This window comes from Chanodichthys erythropterus, chromosome 24 (assembly GCF_024489055.1).
Source record: "Chanodichthys erythropterus isolate Z2021 chromosome 24, ASM2448905v1, whole genome shotgun sequence".
Taxonomy (NCBI): Eukaryota; Metazoa; Chordata; class Actinopteri; order Cypriniformes; family Xenocyprididae; genus Chanodichthys; species Chanodichthys erythropterus.
The window spans coordinates 17,487,818-17,508,771 of record NC_090244.1 but is presented as its reverse complement, the minus strand read 5'-3'; the positions used below and the strand labels follow the sequence as shown (position 1 = coordinate 17,508,771).

The window sequence follows — 20,954 nt, the reverse complement described above, 5'->3', positions numbered from 1 at the left end:
ACAGGAATATACGAGCAAGTACATATGGCTATATTAAAGTAGCCTGGCTCTGTAAAGGAAATCCACCTTTCTTCTCAATTTTGTTCATTAATAATGTTAAGCCTAAATAAATTAATTATTTATTAATAATGTTAATAAAACGGTTCCCATTTCACAGTTTTACTCCTTAATAATGTCATTCCGTTCAATTACAAACGCTTTGCGAATCGGTTCGACCGACTCGTTAAAAAGAATCGGCTCATTTGCAAAATCGGACATTACCAGTGACACTATGGTTACCATAGCAGCGGCCAAACACTGTCAAGCCACTGTAAACCTAAGCTACTCTCTACTCTGCTTTTTTAAAACGTTAATAAAGATTTACCCGTCAAATTACTTTCAAGAATATCAGAGGAGAACGTGCTGTGTTTGAGCTTTAGGTTTTTGACCGTTTAGGTGTGAGAAATTTGCCATGTTAGAGCAGGAGAGTGAAACTGAGCCCAGTTGCGCCGCGGAGCAACGAATGTCACAAGAAGTCATTCAGACCGAAACTGAGGACGATTATGATGCTGAAGACCAGAGACGACTAAACGATATAAACCAACAAGGAGGCGAAACCAACAAGATAATTTCATCCAGTGATGTTGGAAACTCAACAGCAACGGGTGAAACATAATTCTGGATTTGACCCCAGTATTATACACTTAGAAAAATGCTATGGTATTACTATGGTAAGCATGGTTGATTTGGGCATAGTATTTAACATGGTACAATGGTAATATCATGGTTTGGGTATGTTTGTGCCCATGTACCATAGCAATACCCTGGTATTCTTTGAAGTAGCTTGGATAAGGGTTCTTATTAGTTTAAACTATCAACAACATTTTGTTAATTAATGCAAAAATAAAATATAACTATTAGATGGAAAAACTTCTAAATGAAAATTAGAAATGTTGCCTTATCAGCTAAGTGAAATACATTTGTTGGTCACACTTTAGTTTGGGGAACACATATTCATTGTTAACTACGACTTGAGCCTCAATAAACTCTTAACGTAAAGCTTACCCTGACAGCAACATAGTGTCGGCACAGATCCGGCCCACATCCGGTCCGCTCCATTTTTTGTATATTCATATACATTTTTATAATTCTAATGCATTTGTATTTCTTGTTCTTCCAGTTAAGATCTTGCTGATGCCAGAGAGGCACATGATAACCTTGGCCTTCACTATTGGCCTCACAATCCTGGATCTGAAAAAACACTTCAGCTTTGAGCTGAGGGTCCCATCAGACATCATACAAATCTCTCTAGATGGTACACAAAAGATACTTGAAATTGTCCTTCATAGTAGAAATTGTGGAAAATTCAGACATTTCTGAGAATGAAAGAAAGTAATGATGCAAAAGAAACAAGCTTCTCTGATCTTTTAAATTTATTTGTACTTTTTGTCTAGAAAAAAGTGTAGATGATGACCAGACTCTGATGGATATTGGCGTACAGCCACATGGGATGGTCCAGTTTGAGATGAGCTCGCTAGACCCGGAGAATTACCCCATAAGACCCGTCAAACCACAGCAGGAGTACAACATGCCGGATGTCATCACTGTCAGAGTGCCAACAGGTACAGTCAAACTTATAGCTGACTAAGGCATTATGAGGATAGACAAGTTGTGTGACAAGTTTCTGGCTTTAAGACACAGAGACATTTCAGGATGTGGTGGTAGAGATTGAGAGAGCCACTCGTGGGAAGGCGTTTCTGGGAGGATACCGTCATAAGTTGACCAAAGCTGAGTATCATCATGCTGCTGTACAGACTATGCGCAAAAAGAGGCCTGACAGGGGCATTGAGACCTTCAGCAGGGATACACAGGTGCACGCATACATACACACTATAAATGGAGTGAAGGACTTCTGACGCAGTTAAGAAACCCATTAAATTGACAGAATTTTCATCTCTTTGCCTCATTTACAATAAATTAAAGCAACTGTATAATTTAGCTGAACGATGGCACATAATGCATTTGCTAAATAAATAAAAAATAACATTTTTTTATTTTTTATAATATCACATTTAATAAACCAAAAATTGTATATAATATTTATATATATATATATATATATATATATATATATATATATATATATATATATATATATATATATATATATATATATATATATATATATATATATATATATAAAATATAGCCTATATATGTGTGTGTATATATGTGTATATATATGTGTAAAAAATTATTATTATAATGTGTGTGTGTGTAATATATATATACATATACACAATATTTTTAAAAGAAGTTTTGTCTGCTCACCAAGATTGCATTTATTTAATCAAAAATACAGTAAAAACAGTAATATTGTGAAATATTATTACAATTTAAAATAACTGTTTTCTATTGGAATATAATATAAAATGTAATTTATTTCTGTGTTGGAAAAGCTGAATTTTCAGCATCATTTCTCCAGTCTTCAGTGTCACATGATCCTTCAGAAATCATTTAATTTTTTATTATTATTATCAATGTTAAAAACAGTTGTATACCTTTTTTTTCAGGATTCCTTGATGAATAGAAAGTTCAAAAGAACAGCATTTATCTGAAATACAAAGCTTCTGTAGCATTATACACTACCGTTCAAAAGTTTGGGGTCAGTAAGAAGTTTTATTTTTATTTTTTTGAAAAGAATTTAAAGAAATTAATATTTTTTTTCAGCAAGGATGCATTAAATCGATCAAAAGTGACAGTAAAGACATTTAAAATGCAACAAAAGATTATATTTCAAATAAATGCTGTTCTTTTGAACTTTCTATTCATCATATTAGAATGATTTCTGAAGGATCATGTGACACTGAAGACTGGAGTAATGTTATTGTATATATTGTTTGTATAAAAAATTTAACTTTTTATATTTTATTTAGAGATGCACAATATATCGGCCAATAATCGGTATTGGCTGATATTGTGAAAATTTGCTTTTATCAGCCGATACCGATTATTGCATCTCTAATTAAAATATTAAAAAAATATATTTTTTATACAAAATTTTTTATATACAATGTTTCAAAACAGTATGTTTATATTTTACTATATATATAATTAATATTATTAGTTATTATTATTATTTCTTATTATTATCTTAAAAACAGCCGATAGTCGGGGCTTATATATCCTGTCAATCAAAAGAGGGCAGGAAAATGCACTGCATTTGGGCTTTGAAAAATGCTAAGAAACCAGTTTGTGGTTCAATATTAATAGTAATTATATGAGTTAATAACATTCAGAAAGTTAAGAAATATTAATTTAATCTTCAGAATTTAGTTAATGTGTGTTAATATTAATTTGAGTAATATTTGTTTATAACTGATACCAGTTACTCTGAAACAAGTTGATGAAATGGAGAGAATAAAGTTTTTATTTGCATTTCTTTCAAAATGTAATAATTGAAAATATAATCATTAATTATTAATTATAAAGAAATAATCATTCATTTAAAAGAAGGTATAAAAGGCAGAACCCCCAAATGATCGGTATTGTTATCGTTATCGGCAGATATCACTCTAAATAATCGGTTATCAGTATTGGTGGAGAAATTTAGTATCGCCGCATCTCTAATTTTAATGATATAGTGATTTTTTTATTGTTTATAACACACACAAACATTGATATTAATTACATAGAGTTAATCTTCATTAAAGTTAATCTTCATTCATTTTTTAAAATGACATAATTGTTGAGAAATTTATTACCCATAAATTTTAATGATTTATCACTTTGAAATGTCAAGACAATTTAATTTTTAAAGAATCTTATTTATATAATATTTTGCCAAAATCACAATATTATTGACAAATTCAACTTGGAGGGAAAAAAAGACAGCATATTTTATACTCTTGTAATCCAAAACAGGTACTACATATTTTAATACTACATTAATGTTTTGAAAATTTGGATAAAATACATGTTTCATTGATTCTATGTCTTTTTCATAAAATAAATAGAAGCAATAAAACACTTGTGGTCATGTTATATTGTGAATATAATCATGCCTCATAATAACCTCAATTAACTGACATTATTCACTACCATTCAAACATTTGTTGTCAGTAAGTTTTTTTTGTTATTATTAATGTTTTCGGCCTTTATGCTAATAGGAAATTTTTCTTGAGAAGCAATCAGTATATTAGAATGATTTCTGAAGGATCATGTGACACTGAAGACTGGAGTAATGATGCTGAAATTTCAGCTTTCCATCACAGCAATAAATTCCATTTTAAAATATATTCAAATAGAAAACATTTGTTATTTTAAATTGTAATAATATTTTACAATATTACTCTTTTTACTGTAGTATTGATCAAGTAAATGCAGCCTTGGTGAGCATAAGAAACTTCTTTTACAAATGTTAAAAAAAAATTACCAACTCAAACTTTTGAATGGCAGTGTAGATTCCAATCTTAGACCAATTTTAGGTTGCCGTCTGGACTGCACACCCCTAATTTCCTTTTCCCTTTAACCAGACGGTTGAGTTGAAAAACCAGGCTCAGCAGTGCTCTAAGAACGCCTCGACTCAGATGACCAAAATCGGCTGTTTTGTGTCCAACATGGAGGACAAGCTCATCACCCCAGGGACTTACATCACTGCAGAAGAGTATCACGGCAAGAGACTAAGAGCTGTACGAATGTTTGGAGGGGTTGAGAGAGAATTGCATTCATTCTGTGCATTCGCTCTTCATGACAAATGATTTTGTTTTCCTTAGGTCATCACACTACAGTCACATGTCAGGCGCTGGCTAGCCAAGTGTTTCACAGACAGCTTGAGACAGGTTAAAGAGCAGCACATGGCATGGATGGAAAATGAAAAGAGAAGGAAGAGAGAGGAAAAAGAGCAGCAGATCAGAGATGAATATCACCGCAGGATGAATCCCGAGTCGAAGGGAGACTTTGATCTGCTTTATAATGCCTTGCAAAGTGAGTGTTTTTGTAGCTTATTACAAGCAGCGATGCTACTAACGTGAAGAGTGTATTTTCTGCACCACTAGAATCACCAAACTGAATTGCAAAAATAATGACTTTAGTCACAAGTCTCTCTGAAAAACCATAATCACACAGATAGCCCCGCCTCCAAAACGTAACAATGATTGAGACAGAGTTGCTATGTCAGGATGCTCAAACAAACAGAAAGTTTTTTCTTATCATAATAACTTTCAAGCTAATGCTTTTTCTGTCACATTACATTGCATGTGCAACTTTTTAGTCAATTGGCGGGTTCAGCCGGCTCATGCTAATGAACTGGTTAAAATAAATGATTCACTGATTCACTTCCAGACGTCTTTGTTTTTGAAGTGAAATATTTTTAAATACTGTTGTCCATCACTTTTTCTCTGTTACACTACCGTCCGTTCAAAAGTAATATTTTTATTATCAAGAATTTCTACATTGATAATAATAATGTTTCTTGAGCACCTTAAGAGATTTAAACATTAAACATGAACCTTAAACAGTCTTACCGACCCCAAACTTTTGAACAGTAGTGCATATAAATTTTTTTTTTTTCTAGTTGTATTGGATGATTTTACATTCATTTTGTATGAATTTATCTGTTAAATTTAGCATTGATTCAGATCATTGTTTTTGTGTTAGATAAATACTGCTTTGATGGCAAAATGAGTTAAATATCTGATATTTATATATTTTAAAAGATTTAAAAATACTTAAGCTTCGTTGTAGTTGACTAAATTGTAGTTGGAATGATATTTTCATGTATACGGAGAAATCTGTGTTGTAATGTGTGCAGTGATTTGGATATAAGTCAGTGTGATGGTCCTTATTCTTCATCTCTGTATGTCAGAATGGAGGATAGAGGAAGTGGAACGCATCAATGTCACCTTATCTGGTGCGGAGAGAAAGGCAGCGCTGTGCGCTCTACTGGAGCAAGAGACCCAGTTCATCTCCTCCATAGAACGGCACAGAATGGCTGCCGGCACGAGGAACCAAGATAACGCCATACAAGCCTTCCTCAACAAGGTTGTTGATCTTTGCTAATCGGCTATCTCAACTTGAGCATGCTGTATTGCTTCAGAGCAAAACCTTTGTTTGTTAAAAGTGCAAGAAAGGAGAAATTCTGAGATGACTGAAAATGTTTATTTGATTTTGAACCAAATAGAACATACAGTAATTGTTATAATGTTACTCGCAGTAAATCTGGGTGACAGAAGATTAATTTGGTTTAGTATTTTGAATATTGTTGGCTCATAACTTTTCGCCATTGTGTAAGGCGCTTAAACTAATGTGCTCCAGTAGAAATATCAGTGTAATAAAATGTGTTGAACGTCACTTTGCAAGTGGCTAATGATAACTAACTGATAAGATAGATCAAAAGTCAGAACAGGCACACTACTGTAGTGTTTGATTTACCTCCTCTATAGCAGTGGTTCTCAAATGTCCCAGATTTACATTGGCTATAGATAAACAAAGCTGTCCTTGAGAGCAAACATTCATTTATTTTAATATTTAGTTTATTAAAAATGATTGCAATAATGCAAAACACTGAAAAATGTCAACATTGTAGAGACTTTTGTTTTTGACTTCTGCTTAGTCTGCGGCGCCAAAGAGATGGCGTGCATTTGACGGGAAGGTGACACAAATGGACACACAGTTCACCATCAGAGCCAAGGATCTGCGAGATCTGTACAGTAGCATCACACAGGCTCAATTCACAAAGGACGAACGTCTGGATGTGCTACTCACTCTCAAACACACTGTAAAGGTCAGTTCCAGATCTGTAATCCAAAATATGGACAAAATATAAACACTTTCCTAAACACTGTATGTGCTCATCTCATTTTTAAAATGTACTTGTGAACAGGAACATAAATGTAAGCTTACACAGGATATAGTGGACTTGATTGACAGGGAGATGGACCTGCTAATGAGGGGTGTGAAAAAGAGCAAACTGGATGGGTTAAGAAAGAGGATATCCACCCTCTTCCTTCAGTACATCAAAACCCCTGCGTTCAACCCTCAGGTGTCCAAACTTCTACGGGTATGTGGCTAAAGCAGTGTTGTAGTCGAGACTAGCTCATTCGAGTCAATTCCAGAAGAGGGTTGAGTCCAATTCAAGACCATGTCCACATGCTCCCATGTATATGACAACATCAAGACCATATTTTCAGGTACATTTAGGGAAAATGACAAATCATCGGAATCGGCATTAGCCAGGGAATAAAATGAGATAAAGCATACAAATTTTGGACAGTGTTTTCAAAAGTTATAAGCGTTTTTGCAAAAATCTCTGGAACACTAGGGGGCGCTGTGTTCAAACTTCTCAGGTACCTTCAGGACATTCTGATGATGATATGTACCAATTTTTGTGAAGATATGTCAAATTTTTTAAAAGATATTATAATTTATGACAAAATTCAAATGGCAGACACATGAATCTTTGGATTCAACATGACCCAAGGAATCCATTGACATCAAGATCATGATTTTCTGAAAAAATGTTCAAAAGTTATTGGCCAAAAGAGCCGTTATTCAGATCTTATGACCTGTAGGTGGCACTGTTCCCAAAGTTGGCATGGACCCTCAGATCCTGGTTCCGATGAAGCATACCAATTTTTGTTTCGATTGCTCAAAGTTTGGCTGAGATCGTTTTTTCATGGTCTTGGTCCTTGAGTCAGAGACCATATTTTAATGGTGTTGGTCTTGGTCTAGGTCCTCAAGTCCAAGCCTAACACAATATTTTCATAGTCTTGGTCTTGGTCCAAGAGTATGAGTCAACCCTCTTCTGGTCTTAACTTGGACTTGAATAAGCTGGTTTCATCTACAACACTGTGCTAAAGTTCACCCTGTACTTCAAAGTTAATGTGAGATTAGCTGTAACGTCACTTCCAGTTCTAAAGACATTGAAATACAACTTAAGTTTTGGTTGGCTTTCTCACTCTTTGTAAACAACTCTAATGCTCTCCACAGGTGCCTCAGGATCCTGCCGACCTGAAAAAGAACATCTATTTGTGTCGTGGCTGTAATGAGTATCAGTTATCCACTGACTTTGCTCTGAAGACTAACTCATCTGCAGTCGGCCTCTGTCGCCGCTGTATGGAGTTAGACAATGAGGCCCGTCAAAGAGAAGACTTATCTCTCTACAAGAACATTCTCAGGTGCTTGCGTGACACTGAGGCCGAGTGCAGCCCAGATGCCAAAATCACTTACCTGCTGCAGGTAAAGTTTAAGAGCCGTTCAATTTCCGCGAAATCTGCCTTTTTCCGCTGCGCCAGTGAAATTAGTAGTTTTAAAGGTGCAGTAAGTAATTTCACATTTATGTTTTGCTCACTGAAATTAGTGTACATAAACAGATAATACATGACTTGACTCCTACTAGTGTGGATGTGTGACGTTTTTGCTTATTAAAGTGTCATGAAACCTGGATATGGGACGTTTTAGCGTGTAGTTTACACCTCACAGGTGGAAAAAGTCTCGAAAAATGGGCATGTAAAACTCTGGAAAAGTGGAAGTATTGAAAGGGGGAAGAATGGAGACAAAAACCAATAAAACAGAACCACAACACACTCATTATACAGAATAATGAATATTAACATATGAGCAGAGGAAAAAACTGAGTCGAGGGACAATCACGAAAGAACATTTAAAAGGTCTAATGTTTTATATCACGTATACGAGTGTCAGTTTAACACAGAAACAATAAAGGCATAGTTATTTTTTGTACATTGAATTTTCGGTCTACATGGTCTTCTGTCTATCGGAATAATTCATCATGTCATCGCGATTATGATCAGACGTAAGGCTGAATCAGTGTCCTTATATGCACATATATATTTCATTTGAAAATACATGATGAAATGTGTGCATACACGGTGCTGGTTCATGTTTAGAGCAATAGATTATATGAAATATGTCTATAAAAATGCCTATAAAAATTTGAAACATGCTTACTTCTCTCCGTATATGATCTATGATCCACGTGACGAGTGTTGTTAAACTCATCACGTTATTCTGTGCAGAGACCGTTGGTCTCAAAGACACTGTTGGTCATGTGATTTCAACATGGCCGCCACCATAATGTAGAATAAAATGGCTTTTCCTATGTTGACTTTTTCTGAAAATGACTGAAGTGCATCTCATAGGAGTCTGCATGATTTTTTTTAAACATATCTGTCGAATGTACATTTTTTTGGTGGAAAATGCGGGAAACAATTGCTTAATCCACCTTTAAAGGGTTAGTTCACCCAAAAATGAAATTTCTGTCATTAATTACTCACCCTCATATCGTTCTACACCCGTAAGACCTTCGTTCAACTTCGGAATACAGATTAAGATATTTTTGATCTTAAATCCGAGAGGTTCTGGACATTCAAGGTCTAGAAAGGTAGTAAAGAAAGACATCATTAAAATAGTCAACATGACTACAGTGGTTCAACCTTAATGTTATGAAGGGACGAGAATACTTTTTGTGCACAAAAACAAAACAAAAATAACTTTATTCAACCATTTCTTCTCTCCCCTGTCATTCTCCTGGTTGAACCACTGTAGTCATGTTGACTATTTTAATGATGTTTTACTACTTTTCTGGACCTTGAATGTGGTAATTATGTTGCTTTCTAAAAAAAAAAAACTCTCGGATTTCATCAAAAATGTCTTAATTTGTATTCGAAGATGAACAAAGGTCATGAGGTTGAGTAATTAATTACAGAAATTTCATTTTTGGGTGAACTAACCCTTTAAGAGGAATCGAATAAGCTGAATGGAACACCAAGTTCATGCTGTGCTCAAGACATTTACTGTCCTCATTAGGATCAGGACCTGCGGTACCTGGTAGATGTACTTTGGGGAGCTCAATCCGCTTTGAGCGGCTGGAAAGACCTTCATGATTTAATGCTGGTGCGCTGGGAGAAGCATTTGGACTGGAGCCCGTGGAACTGCATCCTCCTCACGAAGGATGAGGCGGCTGCACATCTGAAACTAGAGAACATCGAGAAGGTACTGCGGCCACAACTGCTTTTGAATGTCTTTCACACTGAAAATGATTAAACGTCAAAGCGCAACTCAGTAAATTATATAATAACAGATTTTTAAGAACTATTAGTCTAATCTAAGTATTGAAAAAAAACAAAAAACTTTTAGAGGTAACCAGCAGATGGCAGAGTGAAAACCTGGTGTAATATACAGTATAATAAGGCTTTAAATTTAAATAAGGGTCAAATTAATAGATTACATAAAACTTTATCTGCCAAAACTCTATAGTCATGACTATTAAATGTACACCTGGCAAAGTTCCATTTTAGAGATGGTGTTAACATGTAATGCATATACAGAACACATTTGTCTCTGTCACCACGCAAACCTATCTGTGCCACCCTACAAATGCACGCTGTTTTCACTTGCAGGCATACGATGTGGTAGTTATCCGCAATGTCAAGCAGAAACACACACTGGCCAGGAAGTACTTCTCTCAGATACCTGCGATGGCCGAATATCTGCACAATGCTGAGATTCAGCCTGCTGCCCTCGGCACTCTGCTGGTCTCCAAGCCCATCACCAAGGCGACCAAGTAGAATCACTAAGAGGTTACCCACAATCCTGCGGGGTGCTCAGGGACTTCTGCAGCTTTACTATTTCTCAACTTCAGACCATTTAGAGGTCTAAACCTCTTTTAGCATTCTTCCTTTAGATCATTTATCGAATTTGAATATCTTATATGGTAATTAAAACCAGGAGTTGCTGGGCCTCTCTCTGTTTTGTTTTCCATTCATTTGGATCATTCATTAATGTTAATTACTTATCAGTTGGCAGTAATTGCGGAAAAAGTTTTATGATTTTTCATAACTTCTTTGGTGTTTTGTAAAATACTTTTTGTTTAAACAAGCAGCAACACTACAATCCTGTGAAAAATGTTGCATTAGCATGTTTTCCGGTGTTAAACTTGAGTACAAAAGCTGCATATAAAAGTGAGATTAGACAGACAAAAAAAGTAGATTATCCCTCAATGATTACTCCATAATGCCACACAAGAATTAATTGAAACGTTATTTCCGGGAACACTTCGGAAGCCTAAAACACTCAAGTTCAAGAGGTTTTAATTAGGCCTTTGCAAATGATATATAGCCTAGATCTAATCAGGAGGTGAGCAATCTAAGATCTGCAATTATACGAAAAGGTCAAGAACCTCCTCCTGCGTTTCCTTTTGAACAAATGTGAGCGAGACCACCAGCACCACGGGACTAACGGCTAAAAAGAAGGACTGCAGACTGCTGATATAGTAATGAAAGGTTTGAGTTTTATTTTTGTCCCTCCATGACGTGAGTTTATAAGACGAGCTTAATAAAATTGGTTTATTAGACATTTTGGCTTATCATGTTATTTGGCACAAACCCTATCTATGTCTTTCTGTGATCCAGTAAGGAACAATAATGATACTTAATCAAACTTCAAACTTAGACAGAAAAAAAAAAAAAAAAAAATTGGGTAGAGGATAAATGTGAAAAACAAGTTGTCAGTTTATTGTTGATTGGTTGTTGTGATGCAGATGAAGGAACTTTTTTTTTGTTCAATGTAAGAGGAATATCAGAATTTTTCATATAAAAACACAATCTTTTGCAGGTTCCTGCATCTTTAAAAACTGTAATCCTACTTTAACAAAGAAAACACTTTTCCCTGGGTGGGCTCTGAGAGCAACATGATGTTGTTAGGTTATTGTTCGATCTTTTCGTTTAAGTTGTCTGTGTATGAATAAAGTAAGTCAAAGGTGAGTCAAGATTTTCTCCATTTTTTTTCCCACCAGTATTGTGCAATCTTTTGTAATCTTTGAACGCTGGAATAGGCTTTTGATCTTTATAATGCTCATATTGATAACTAATTAGTGGAGTTTTATGTAATCTCCGATAGAGCTTTTGTGTTTGTTCCTTGAGAAAGCTTGAGGATTGCGATTAATGTGTAATAGTGCAAGGAATAAAGTGAGTGTTCTGTAAAAACACTGAGCCCAAGTTATCCAATGATGTTTCAAGGAAACACCATTTTGCATCCTTGGTAATCCTGACTGTGAAATGACAGTCGCACAGGGAGGTCATGAAGTCATAACTTCAATAAGCTTCAACTAACCTCAACACCTTCAGATGGATTTGACATTACAGCTGGTCATAGGCCAACTCCTTGTAACTTTTTCCACTGGATTTTCAAGTTTTCCATTGGCACATTTTACATTATATGATTCACAAAGTTATGGAAGCCTTTTTCTGCCTCAGTTAAAAATAAAAAGCAATTGTAAGATAAAGATTAAAGTAACAAATAAAGTTGCAGTTGTGAGATAAAGTCGCAAATACGAGAAATAAAGTTTAATTTGTGGGATAGAAATTTTGCAATTGTGAAATACAAAGTCATGATTATACATAAATAGTCACAACTGTAAGAAATGAAGTTGGAACTGTTTAGAATTAAATAATTGTGAGATATGAAGTTGTGATTATAAGAGTCGCTATTATAAAGCTATTTAAAGTTTTATTTTGTGTTTTTATATTTCCATAAACATTCCTCTTCCTCCCACTGATCAACTCTAATTCTTTGGAAACAAACCCCAGTACGGATTATCGCCTGCTGTGTGATTTCTGAGAGTTTGTGTTTATGAAGTCTCCCAGGTTGTTGTTTAACAGACGCCAGTGCAGCGCCAGATTAGGGCCCAAGAAGGGAAGCAGTGATGACGTTTGCTGTTAAGAGAAAAAGGTGTGAATTCCAGGTCATTGTCTGTGGCAATGTCTCGTGTCAGTGGGTTTAAGTTTATAATGCTTTTGCTTTTATAACCTCATATGCAAATTTGTTGTTAACTTTGGTCATAAAATGTAAATATAAACGGATCAGGTTTGGAGGGACTTACACAAGCTATGAGTGGCAGGAGTCTAATCTTAAAGCTTAATCTCCATGGCCATAATGCTTTATGACATGCCCGGAATGGACCAGTAACGGTGGATGCGGATGGCACCAGGGCAAAGATTAATCAGCGGCACATTATTTAAAGGCCATCATAAGACAAAGTTCCTAAGTTGACTCCGTTTCAGCCACAGGATGAGGCAGCTTAGATGTTCTTGGAGCTTTGTGAAACCCTTAATCATCATCAGCACACCACTGGCATTGCTACCGCTGCCACTGGTCATCAAAACGAAGGTTAGACATGCTTGAACACATATGTGTTTCTATCAGGTTCTATTCATTTTTTGTTGTGAGTAAAACTAATGTAATGAAGTAAGAATAATGAAGCAAAGCTTGTATTTTTTTTCTTATATTATATTGCACATTTTCTGAAATATTTTGGCACATCATATGTAAATGCCTTTAAAAATAACTGTCTTTTTCTCTCATGTCACTTTCAAACAAAAAACATTTGTTTTGCAAAAAAGACATTTTATCTTCTGAATGGATATAAACACTGATATCATGTCCACTAGGAAGCAGAATGTGCGTACATCCTGATATTAATGGCTGTGTACTGGATGACGGAGGTCTTGCCTCTGTCTGTGACGGCACTTCTCCCCGCACTGCTTTTCCCTCTTTTTGGCATCATGAAATCCTCCCAGGTACACTGAGCTAGTCGCTTTACTCTTGGGAAACAATCTCATGGAAACCTGACTACAATATTTCTGGACTACTAATGTGGATAAGTACTGCAAACACAAGATCTGACCAGCCATTTTTCTTTAGGTTGCATCTACATATTTCAAAGACTTCCACTTGTTGCTTCTTGGAGTCATCTGTCTAGCAACAGCCATTGAGAAATGGGGTCTTCACCGAAGAATTGCCCTCAGATTGGTGACTACGCTTGGAGTCAACCCTGGCATGTAAGATTTTTATTTTATTCAGATATGTGATGTGTTATGATGAATTATAGTAGGATTGACTGATGCAAACACTGCTTGTTTACTGTGAAATGTGTTTCACAGGTTGATGCTGGGGTTCATGGTTGGCTGTGCTTTCCTCTCCATGTGGTTGAGCAACACCTCAACTGTGGCGATGGTAATGCCAATTGTGGAGGCAGTGATCCAGCAGGTTTTGAATGCAAATGAAGAGGCAAGCAAAGACCACAAGGGGGCGTTAAATGGCATCTCCAACCCTGCGCTTCAGCTTGAAGGTAAGCTGGTGCAGCTTTCATTTAACTTGAGTAATAAATTATCATTTTAACCTTTAACCTTCTAGTTAAAGCTGCAACATTTAAACATTTGTTTTCAGATATTGAGGCCCAGTATGACCAGTCTGAGAAGATAAAAAGGTGAAGATGTATAAAATTAAAATCAAATTTTAACAAAAATAAAATGCAACAGACAAAAGAAAATGGATTTTTAAGACTGAATGAGATTTTTTTTTTTTACTCTTATAGCATTGAAGCAGGCATTACAGAGCCAGTACAGACAGCTCCGGAGGAACCAGAGACTGTTAAGGTCAGTAAAACATGCACACTGACATTAAACGCAAACACAAAATCCTTCTCATTACCTTTATATAAAATGGTATTTCTCAATATTTTCAGGCACCAACTCCACCATATAATGGGAAGTACAGAACCCGTGAAGATCACATGATGTGCAAAGGATTGTCACTTTGCATTGCCTACTCCTCATCCATTGGGGGGCTGACCACATTATCAGGAACATCCACAAACCTCATCTTTGCTGAATACATCTATCAGTGAGTTCAGTACTTACCTTTAAACTGATGTGTGAACGTATATTAGTATTAATTGTATTAATATATACTGTTCCCATTATTTCTACTATATTATCTGATTTGGTGGGTGAGTCTAAACCATCTAAACTGTGCATGTTGTGCACTTTTATGACATTTCCTCAGGTACTACCCAGACTGCACCATCATTAATTTTGGAAACTGGTTCGTGCTTTGTCTTCCCATCTGCATAATTATGCTGATTTTGTCATGGCTATTCCTGCACTGGATGTTCCTCGGATCCAAGTGAGTGATCGTAATGTCTTCTATTCAATAAGTCGTTCCCTGACCCCTCTATGTCCCTCATTTTTACTCTTCGTCTTAGAATTTCATTCAAATTCATCATTTCAAATCACGCTTTGCATTTTTCCCACCTCACCACTTCAGCTTCCTCTACATGTCTTCAATCTTCTTCTTCCTGCTCATCGTCTCACTCACAGCCTCCTGATCTCATCGCTCTAGAATAATCATGTTTTATTGAGCAGACTTCTTCATCAAGATTTTCTTCTTTCCCTGATGAAGAATCACTCACAGAACATTGACGCATGGCGTCACGAAAAGAGATGTGATTGTTCGTATGCGTAGCTTAAATAGATTTTTGTCATATACAAAGATTTCATTCAATTCTTCCACTCATTAAAATTAACTACATGTATGCAGTGAAATGGCAGTGATTGAACTAAACAATAAAAGTATATCTGCTTCTCCATCCATCTCTAGCTTTCGTGCCAGCCTGTGCTCCAGACAGCAATCCGAAAAGGAAAAAATCACTGCCAAAGTGCTTCGGGATCAGTACAACTCACTAGGGCCCATAAGGTTGGAACTTTTTTTAGAAGGCACTTAAAAGTGTGAAATTTACTTATTTTTTCCCAAATATGTAATGGATAAATAATGTATTTGTCCCCATGTATTGCTCAACCAATGCCATGATTTTGGGTTAGGTTTTTTTTTTTTCTCTGAACAGTCCTATCCTTAACACTTATCCTTACCTTTAAATATTATAGTAATATAAATAATATATTAATTATGTGTCAAAGTGTACAAATTTGGTAAATTTAGAAGGATTCTGAGACCTGTTTATGTCTTTATTATTTTGATTAGTATCATAGAAGGGTTATTTCTTTTTAAATCTAGAATACACCACACAACTTTTAAAACACTAGGCAGTATTCACTTTTAAGTTGTTCTGAACACAACAAACTCACACAGAAACACGCATCTCCTTGCTAGGAGATGCATGACCAAATGAAAACAATATATGTTTTAAAATCGTCTCAAAATATCAAAACATGTTAGATATCCTGTGACTAGATGGATTTCTCTGAAATCTGTCAACTTTGTCTGCCCAAAATCTGCAGAACTAGTGTTGACTCCTCCAGACTGCAAATTGGGGCAAAAGTCATGTAGTGTATTCCAGTGTTTAGGGCAATGAGATGCCTGAGTTGCTGACCATTTCTCTATATTACTGTTTCTCTTCTGATCCAGAGGCCAGGAGATTATCACCTTGATCATCTTCGTGCTGATGGCAATATTGTGGTTTACGAGAAACCCAGGTTTCATGCCAGGCTGGTCATCACTGTTCCCTAAGTGAGTGTATTTATTTTTTTCAACTTCTTTTGATGTAGATGTACAGATAACTACTGCACTTCAGAAGTCATCACTGTTTTAAATACTTGCATCTAGACTTCTCATTTATCCTTTGAATGTTATTTCTTCAGTTACCCAGGTTATGCTACGGATGCCACTGTAGCGCTGTTGCTGGGTTTCATGTTCTTCATCATCCCTGCTCACAAACTAAAAGCAGATCACTATGGTACAGCTTACTCATTTCCTTTGTGCAAGTGTAAAACCCTTCACTATCAGCAGTTTTCTTTCTGATTAACATTGTCGATTCCTGTGACAGAGGCCTTGATAACGTGGAAGGACTTCCAGGCCTGTATGCCATGGGAGATCAGTCTGCTCGTGGGTGGCGGTTTTGCTTTGGCTGAAGGCACAAAGGTAGGATCATGATTTAATGGAAACTCAATTATATCTGTAAGAAAAAAAAGAGAGAGAAATGAATACAAAAGTGCAAAACCGCATTAATAGATGAATCAATTAATGGTCCTCTTTAACAGGCCTGGATTCAATTAAACAGGCCAGTCTAATTCACTGGTGGCTTTGGACAGCCCTGGACAGCTCAATTGTTCCCTTTACTAATATTCTTAAACATTAATTTCCTTTTAAAATAAATAAATGAAAAGACGGATCACATCAAAGCCTCATAACAGCATGCAGCCCATTAACGTTGCGAGGAGAACAACAATTTTACTGTGTCACCCTCTGTCTGCTTTGACGTTCCATTCAAGCTAATTACATGCCTCCATTATAAGACTGGCACTGAAGCACGTCATTTCAGCATAGCGGCTCCTTCTTCATGTCAGTTGCAAAAACTGGAAACAAGAGCGTCTACTTCTTAATATTCTCCTGGTGTAGGTGGGCTGGGGTGGGGTCTTATCATCAAGGCTCCAGCGCTGTTTTGATCCAGACACCCAAATGTCATGGCAAGTCCAGTCTTTTAAAATCTTCAAAGCAGAAAGGGTGACTACTGTGCTGCATTCTCCATATGCAATATCGGGCTGTCTGGATGCCATATCTTGACAAACAGCTAAATTACGACTCCATACTCTGTTGACAACCATACAAAGAGATGTTGGTACATTTATGAAAGCAATTCCATTTGAGTTCATGAATATCTTGGTTGGACACTGTCACTCACCTTTTAAAGATGATCTGACAAGTTTCCGTTATTTTTCACCCGACAGATTTCTGGTTTATCGTCTTGGGTTGCTGAATTGCTGACTCCCTTGGGAAGCCTTCCTCCTTTAGCCACTGTCACAATCGCCAGCCTTATTGTTACCTCTATCACAGAGGTGGCCAGCAATGCTGCCACAATGACAATCTTTTTGCCTATACTGGCCCCCTTGGTACGTGTTATTTCAATAGATGTAAAATATAATGAATGTTACTTTCATTTAACTTTTTTGGGCTATTCTCATCATCTTTGTCAGGCTGAGGCAATTGGAGTCAACCCTCTGTACATGCTGATTCCTACGGCCCTATCTGTGTCCTTCTCGTTCCTACTTCCAGTTTCTAATCCTCCTAATGCAATTGTCTTTACATATGGTCATCTGACAAGCATGGACATGGTGAGTTCCTATGATTTTGTTCCTTGCAAGTATTTTGCATTGTAAATTTCATAATATATCCAAGGTAAATACTATAGTAACTAAGCATTGTATGGTTTCCTTGTCACTATAGGTGAAGGCAGGGCTGGGCGTAAACGTTATAGGCATTCTTACAGTCCTATTAGCTCTCACAACATGGGGAACACCTCTGCTTAACTTGGACACCTACCCAGACTGGGCACCAGTGGTAAACAACACTGGAGTATGACCAACACTGTGAAAATTATAGAAATGTGAACAGTTTAGTTTTAAAATTACATGGGATCCCTCGCAGTTGGCTGAATTGTTGACAGGGCAAAGTCCACAATCCAAATGTTTTACTTGTTTGGATCACTTGGACAAGAAGGCATGACGAGCTTGCCTTTAGAAATACATCAGACTGAATGGTTTGGATTCCAGGAGATGTTCGGTTTGAACATCATTGTTTATATGTTTTTTTGTATTTTAAGCAGTTTTAATAATCTTTGGCCTTGTTTACACCTGATATTAAGAAGTGTTTTCATCAATCCAGTTACAAGTGGACGACACTAGATACAGGTGTAAATTGTGTCTAAAAGGTTTTGAGCTTGTCCACTTTCGAACACTTCCAGAGGTAGTCGAAAACACATTCGACTGGATTGCTTTTGTAGTGTAGACGCCCATGTGGTCAAATGCATTCGAACAACCACAAAAGACCCCAACTCATCACCTATTGACCTAATGCATAAACATTATGCATTAATCTTTGTCAGCTGAAGACCTAAGTTTGGTTTGAAGATGAAAAACGTACCAAGCACAAAGTTCTCTTACCATTCCTGATTTCTAACATGCATTCCTGCAGCTGTCAGAGCAGAAACGGAAACTGATGTTCGCCTTATGTTTTTCTTTCATCTCCGGTCGCGTACATATGTAAATTGAGTGAGCTTATTTTGTCTATTAGATCAAAAGATCTGAAAAAGCCCATACATTTACCCACTACCCTCCCCTCGAAGAAATCAGGACAGAAATGGTCAAAAGTGGACAAAAGAGAAAACAAAGATTAAAACACTAGGCGTAAATGGGAATGTGTCTCACTCATCTACTTGATCTGTTCAACCAAAACGCATCTTAATACCAGGTGTAAACAGGGACTTTGTGATCATTGTCTCAAGTCTGTGATTCCTTTTGCCATTTACTCTTTTGAGAGGTTCAAAGAGACTAGTAAAAGCTGTTTAAAACAGGATGCTTTGGTGAAGAATGTATGTGCACAATTCAACAGTGCAATGTTTATACAAAATGTATTATATAAAAAATATTTCTTAAGCTTTAAGCAGAATTTGCATGACAGGCTTAGTCCCGTCAGTTAACATAGCACTTAATGTTTTATATTATATGATTGTATATTTTTGTTACACTCTAGCATGTACATACAGATAAGTGAACTGTATAAGTAGAATTTACATTGTGAACAAAAGAGATCAAAAGTAGAAACAGACAAAAAATGTTCAACTTTAGACACTGATTTAACACAAACTTGCACAAAGCAAGTGGCTTCTTGCAAAAAAGTGGGCATTTCTAGCTTTTGCTCCTGTTGAGTTTAAAGGACGTCAGTCAGAGTATTCTATAGTTTTCTGTTTTTTACAGTAGTAAACATCTGAAGTGGATCAACATTTTATCAAAGTTGCCTAAAACCTTCTTCTTAGTAACTTTTTTGATCCACTTCAAATGTTGTAATTCAAAGAACATAGACATATTTTGTTTTTAAATTTACAATGTGTTTTTGTTTCAATACTATTTTAAAATTCACCTCACAGAATACTGCACTTTGAATGGAAACTCAGCATTGAGTTTGGTTAACATCTATTGCTCATATGTGCTTCTTGTGAGATGTTTCTTGTTACAACTAAAACTGTGAGACAGTTACTTTCTGTCTGTGTGTTCTTTGTGTGAATTATTTGTCAATATGAGTCCATGTGGACACAACACGAAGACAAGTCAGTCTGGACTCTGGACTGGACACTTATTTCACTGTTTTTGCAAGAAAAAAATAAAAAATAAATAATATACCATTCATAGTCATCATGTTATAGCTGGAATTCATATTGACTTTAAAAAACAATGCTTTGAAAAAACTGACATCTGTATCAATGTTAATTGAACTGTGCACTGGGTGGATTGTCTCATCTCTACTAAATCCCAAAATTAAATGTTTTGACAAATCTAGTCTGGGTGGCAGCCTTATCAAAAAGATTCAAGCGGCAGATTAGCTTTGATGAAATGAGGTTACAGAGAAATATTGTCATCTATTTGTCTGCAGTGGAGGCTTTTTGGATACAAGTAATGCGCACAGAAACAGCACTGAAAGTATCTATCTTAACAAAATAATTTCTTCCCATTGTAATTAGGGGGAAAACGGAATAATAATAAAAACATAAAAGACTTTAGAGCTAATTTTAAAAAAAATAGGATGCTATAATGTGCCATCTGAATGGGCTTGGGTTAATATTTGTTCTCAAAGCGAGGCAGTGATGAGAACTAATTCTGCAAACCACCCACGTTATGAAAATTCATGCTTGGATCCTGCAGCCATTGTAATTCAAGGTCACTGTTCGGTTGTGTCTGAGGTAATGACAGCCTGTCTAAAGGGTCTAATCTTATTATGTGTTATTTAATACTTATTTCTTATATACTTAATTTTGGTGCAAGGACTATTGAGTTTAACAATTAGGAGTAGCTTTTCTCCAAGACCTTATAAATGTGTAGAGTCATCACCATAATATAATTTCTCCCTGGGTTCATGGGTCAGCAAGCTGAATATGAACAGTGGTTTGCTTTTATCTTTAAGATATTTTCCACATAAAATTTCTATGATTTTATACGTTTTTTCCATTGACACTGGGTAAGGTGCCTTTTCACCGTCTATGACCTGTGACGAGTGTTGCATTTCGCCCCCTAGTGATAGTCGTATAGTAAACTCATTTTATTTCTGAAGCCACCTTTTCACCCATACAGATGTTTTTGTTGACTGCTCAAATAAAGGAGCGCAACACT

General features: G+C 36.1%; 2 protein-coding genes across 6 annotated transcripts in view; both read left to right on the top strand.

The window, feature by feature from the left end:
- iqub (IQ motif and ubiquitin domain containing) overlaps positions 1 to 12,635 on the top strand; it is a 32,898-nt gene extending 20,263 nt beyond the window's left edge. For 2 of the 5 annotated variants that reach the window (XM_067380511.1, XM_067380510.1), the window contains 11 exons: positions 1,160 to 1,294; positions 1,434 to 1,601; positions 1,675 to 1,850; positions 4,515 to 4,670; positions 4,755 to 4,965; positions 5,846 to 6,021; positions 6,593 to 6,763; positions 6,863 to 7,039; positions 7,969 to 8,217; positions 9,808 to 9,993; positions 10,401 to 12,635. In XM_067380511.1, coding sequence (XP_067236612.1) covers positions 1,174 to 1,294; positions 1,434 to 1,601; positions 1,675 to 1,850; positions 4,515 to 4,670; positions 4,755 to 4,965; positions 5,846 to 6,021; positions 6,593 to 6,763; positions 6,863 to 7,039; positions 7,969 to 8,217; positions 9,808 to 9,993; positions 10,401 to 10,568 — 1,959 coding nt within the window. In that variant the 5' untranslated portion in view covers positions 1,160 to 1,173 and the 3' untranslated portion in view covers positions 10,569 to 12,635. Of the gene's footprint in view, positions 1 to 228; positions 711 to 1,159; positions 1,295 to 1,433; positions 1,602 to 1,674; positions 1,851 to 4,514; positions 4,671 to 4,754; positions 4,966 to 5,845; positions 6,022 to 6,592; positions 6,764 to 6,862; positions 7,040 to 7,968; positions 8,218 to 9,807; positions 9,994 to 10,400 lie in introns of those variants that run through there. The other 3 variants (XM_067380508.1, XM_067380507.1, XM_067380509.1) reach the window with 3 other exon arrangements.
- A 266-nt stretch (positions 12,636 to 12,901) lies between these two features.
- Positions 12,902 to 20,088, top strand: slc13a1 (solute carrier family 13 member 1). Its single transcript, XM_067380513.1, has 15 exons — positions 12,902 to 13,167; positions 13,449 to 13,577; positions 13,702 to 13,838; positions 13,941 to 14,128; positions 14,227 to 14,266; positions 14,375 to 14,435; positions 14,525 to 14,682; positions 14,845 to 14,964; positions 15,439 to 15,534; positions 16,204 to 16,305; positions 16,437 to 16,531; positions 16,622 to 16,716; positions 17,523 to 17,684; positions 17,769 to 17,906; positions 18,019 to 20,088. Exons 1-15 carry the CDS (start codon positions 13,069 to 13,071, stop codon positions 18,151 to 18,153), a joined length of 1,755 nt encoding a protein of 584 aa, XP_067236614.1. The 5' UTR covers positions 12,902 to 13,068; the 3' UTR covers positions 18,154 to 20,088.
- Positions 20,089 to 20,954: the final 866 nt, after the last annotated feature.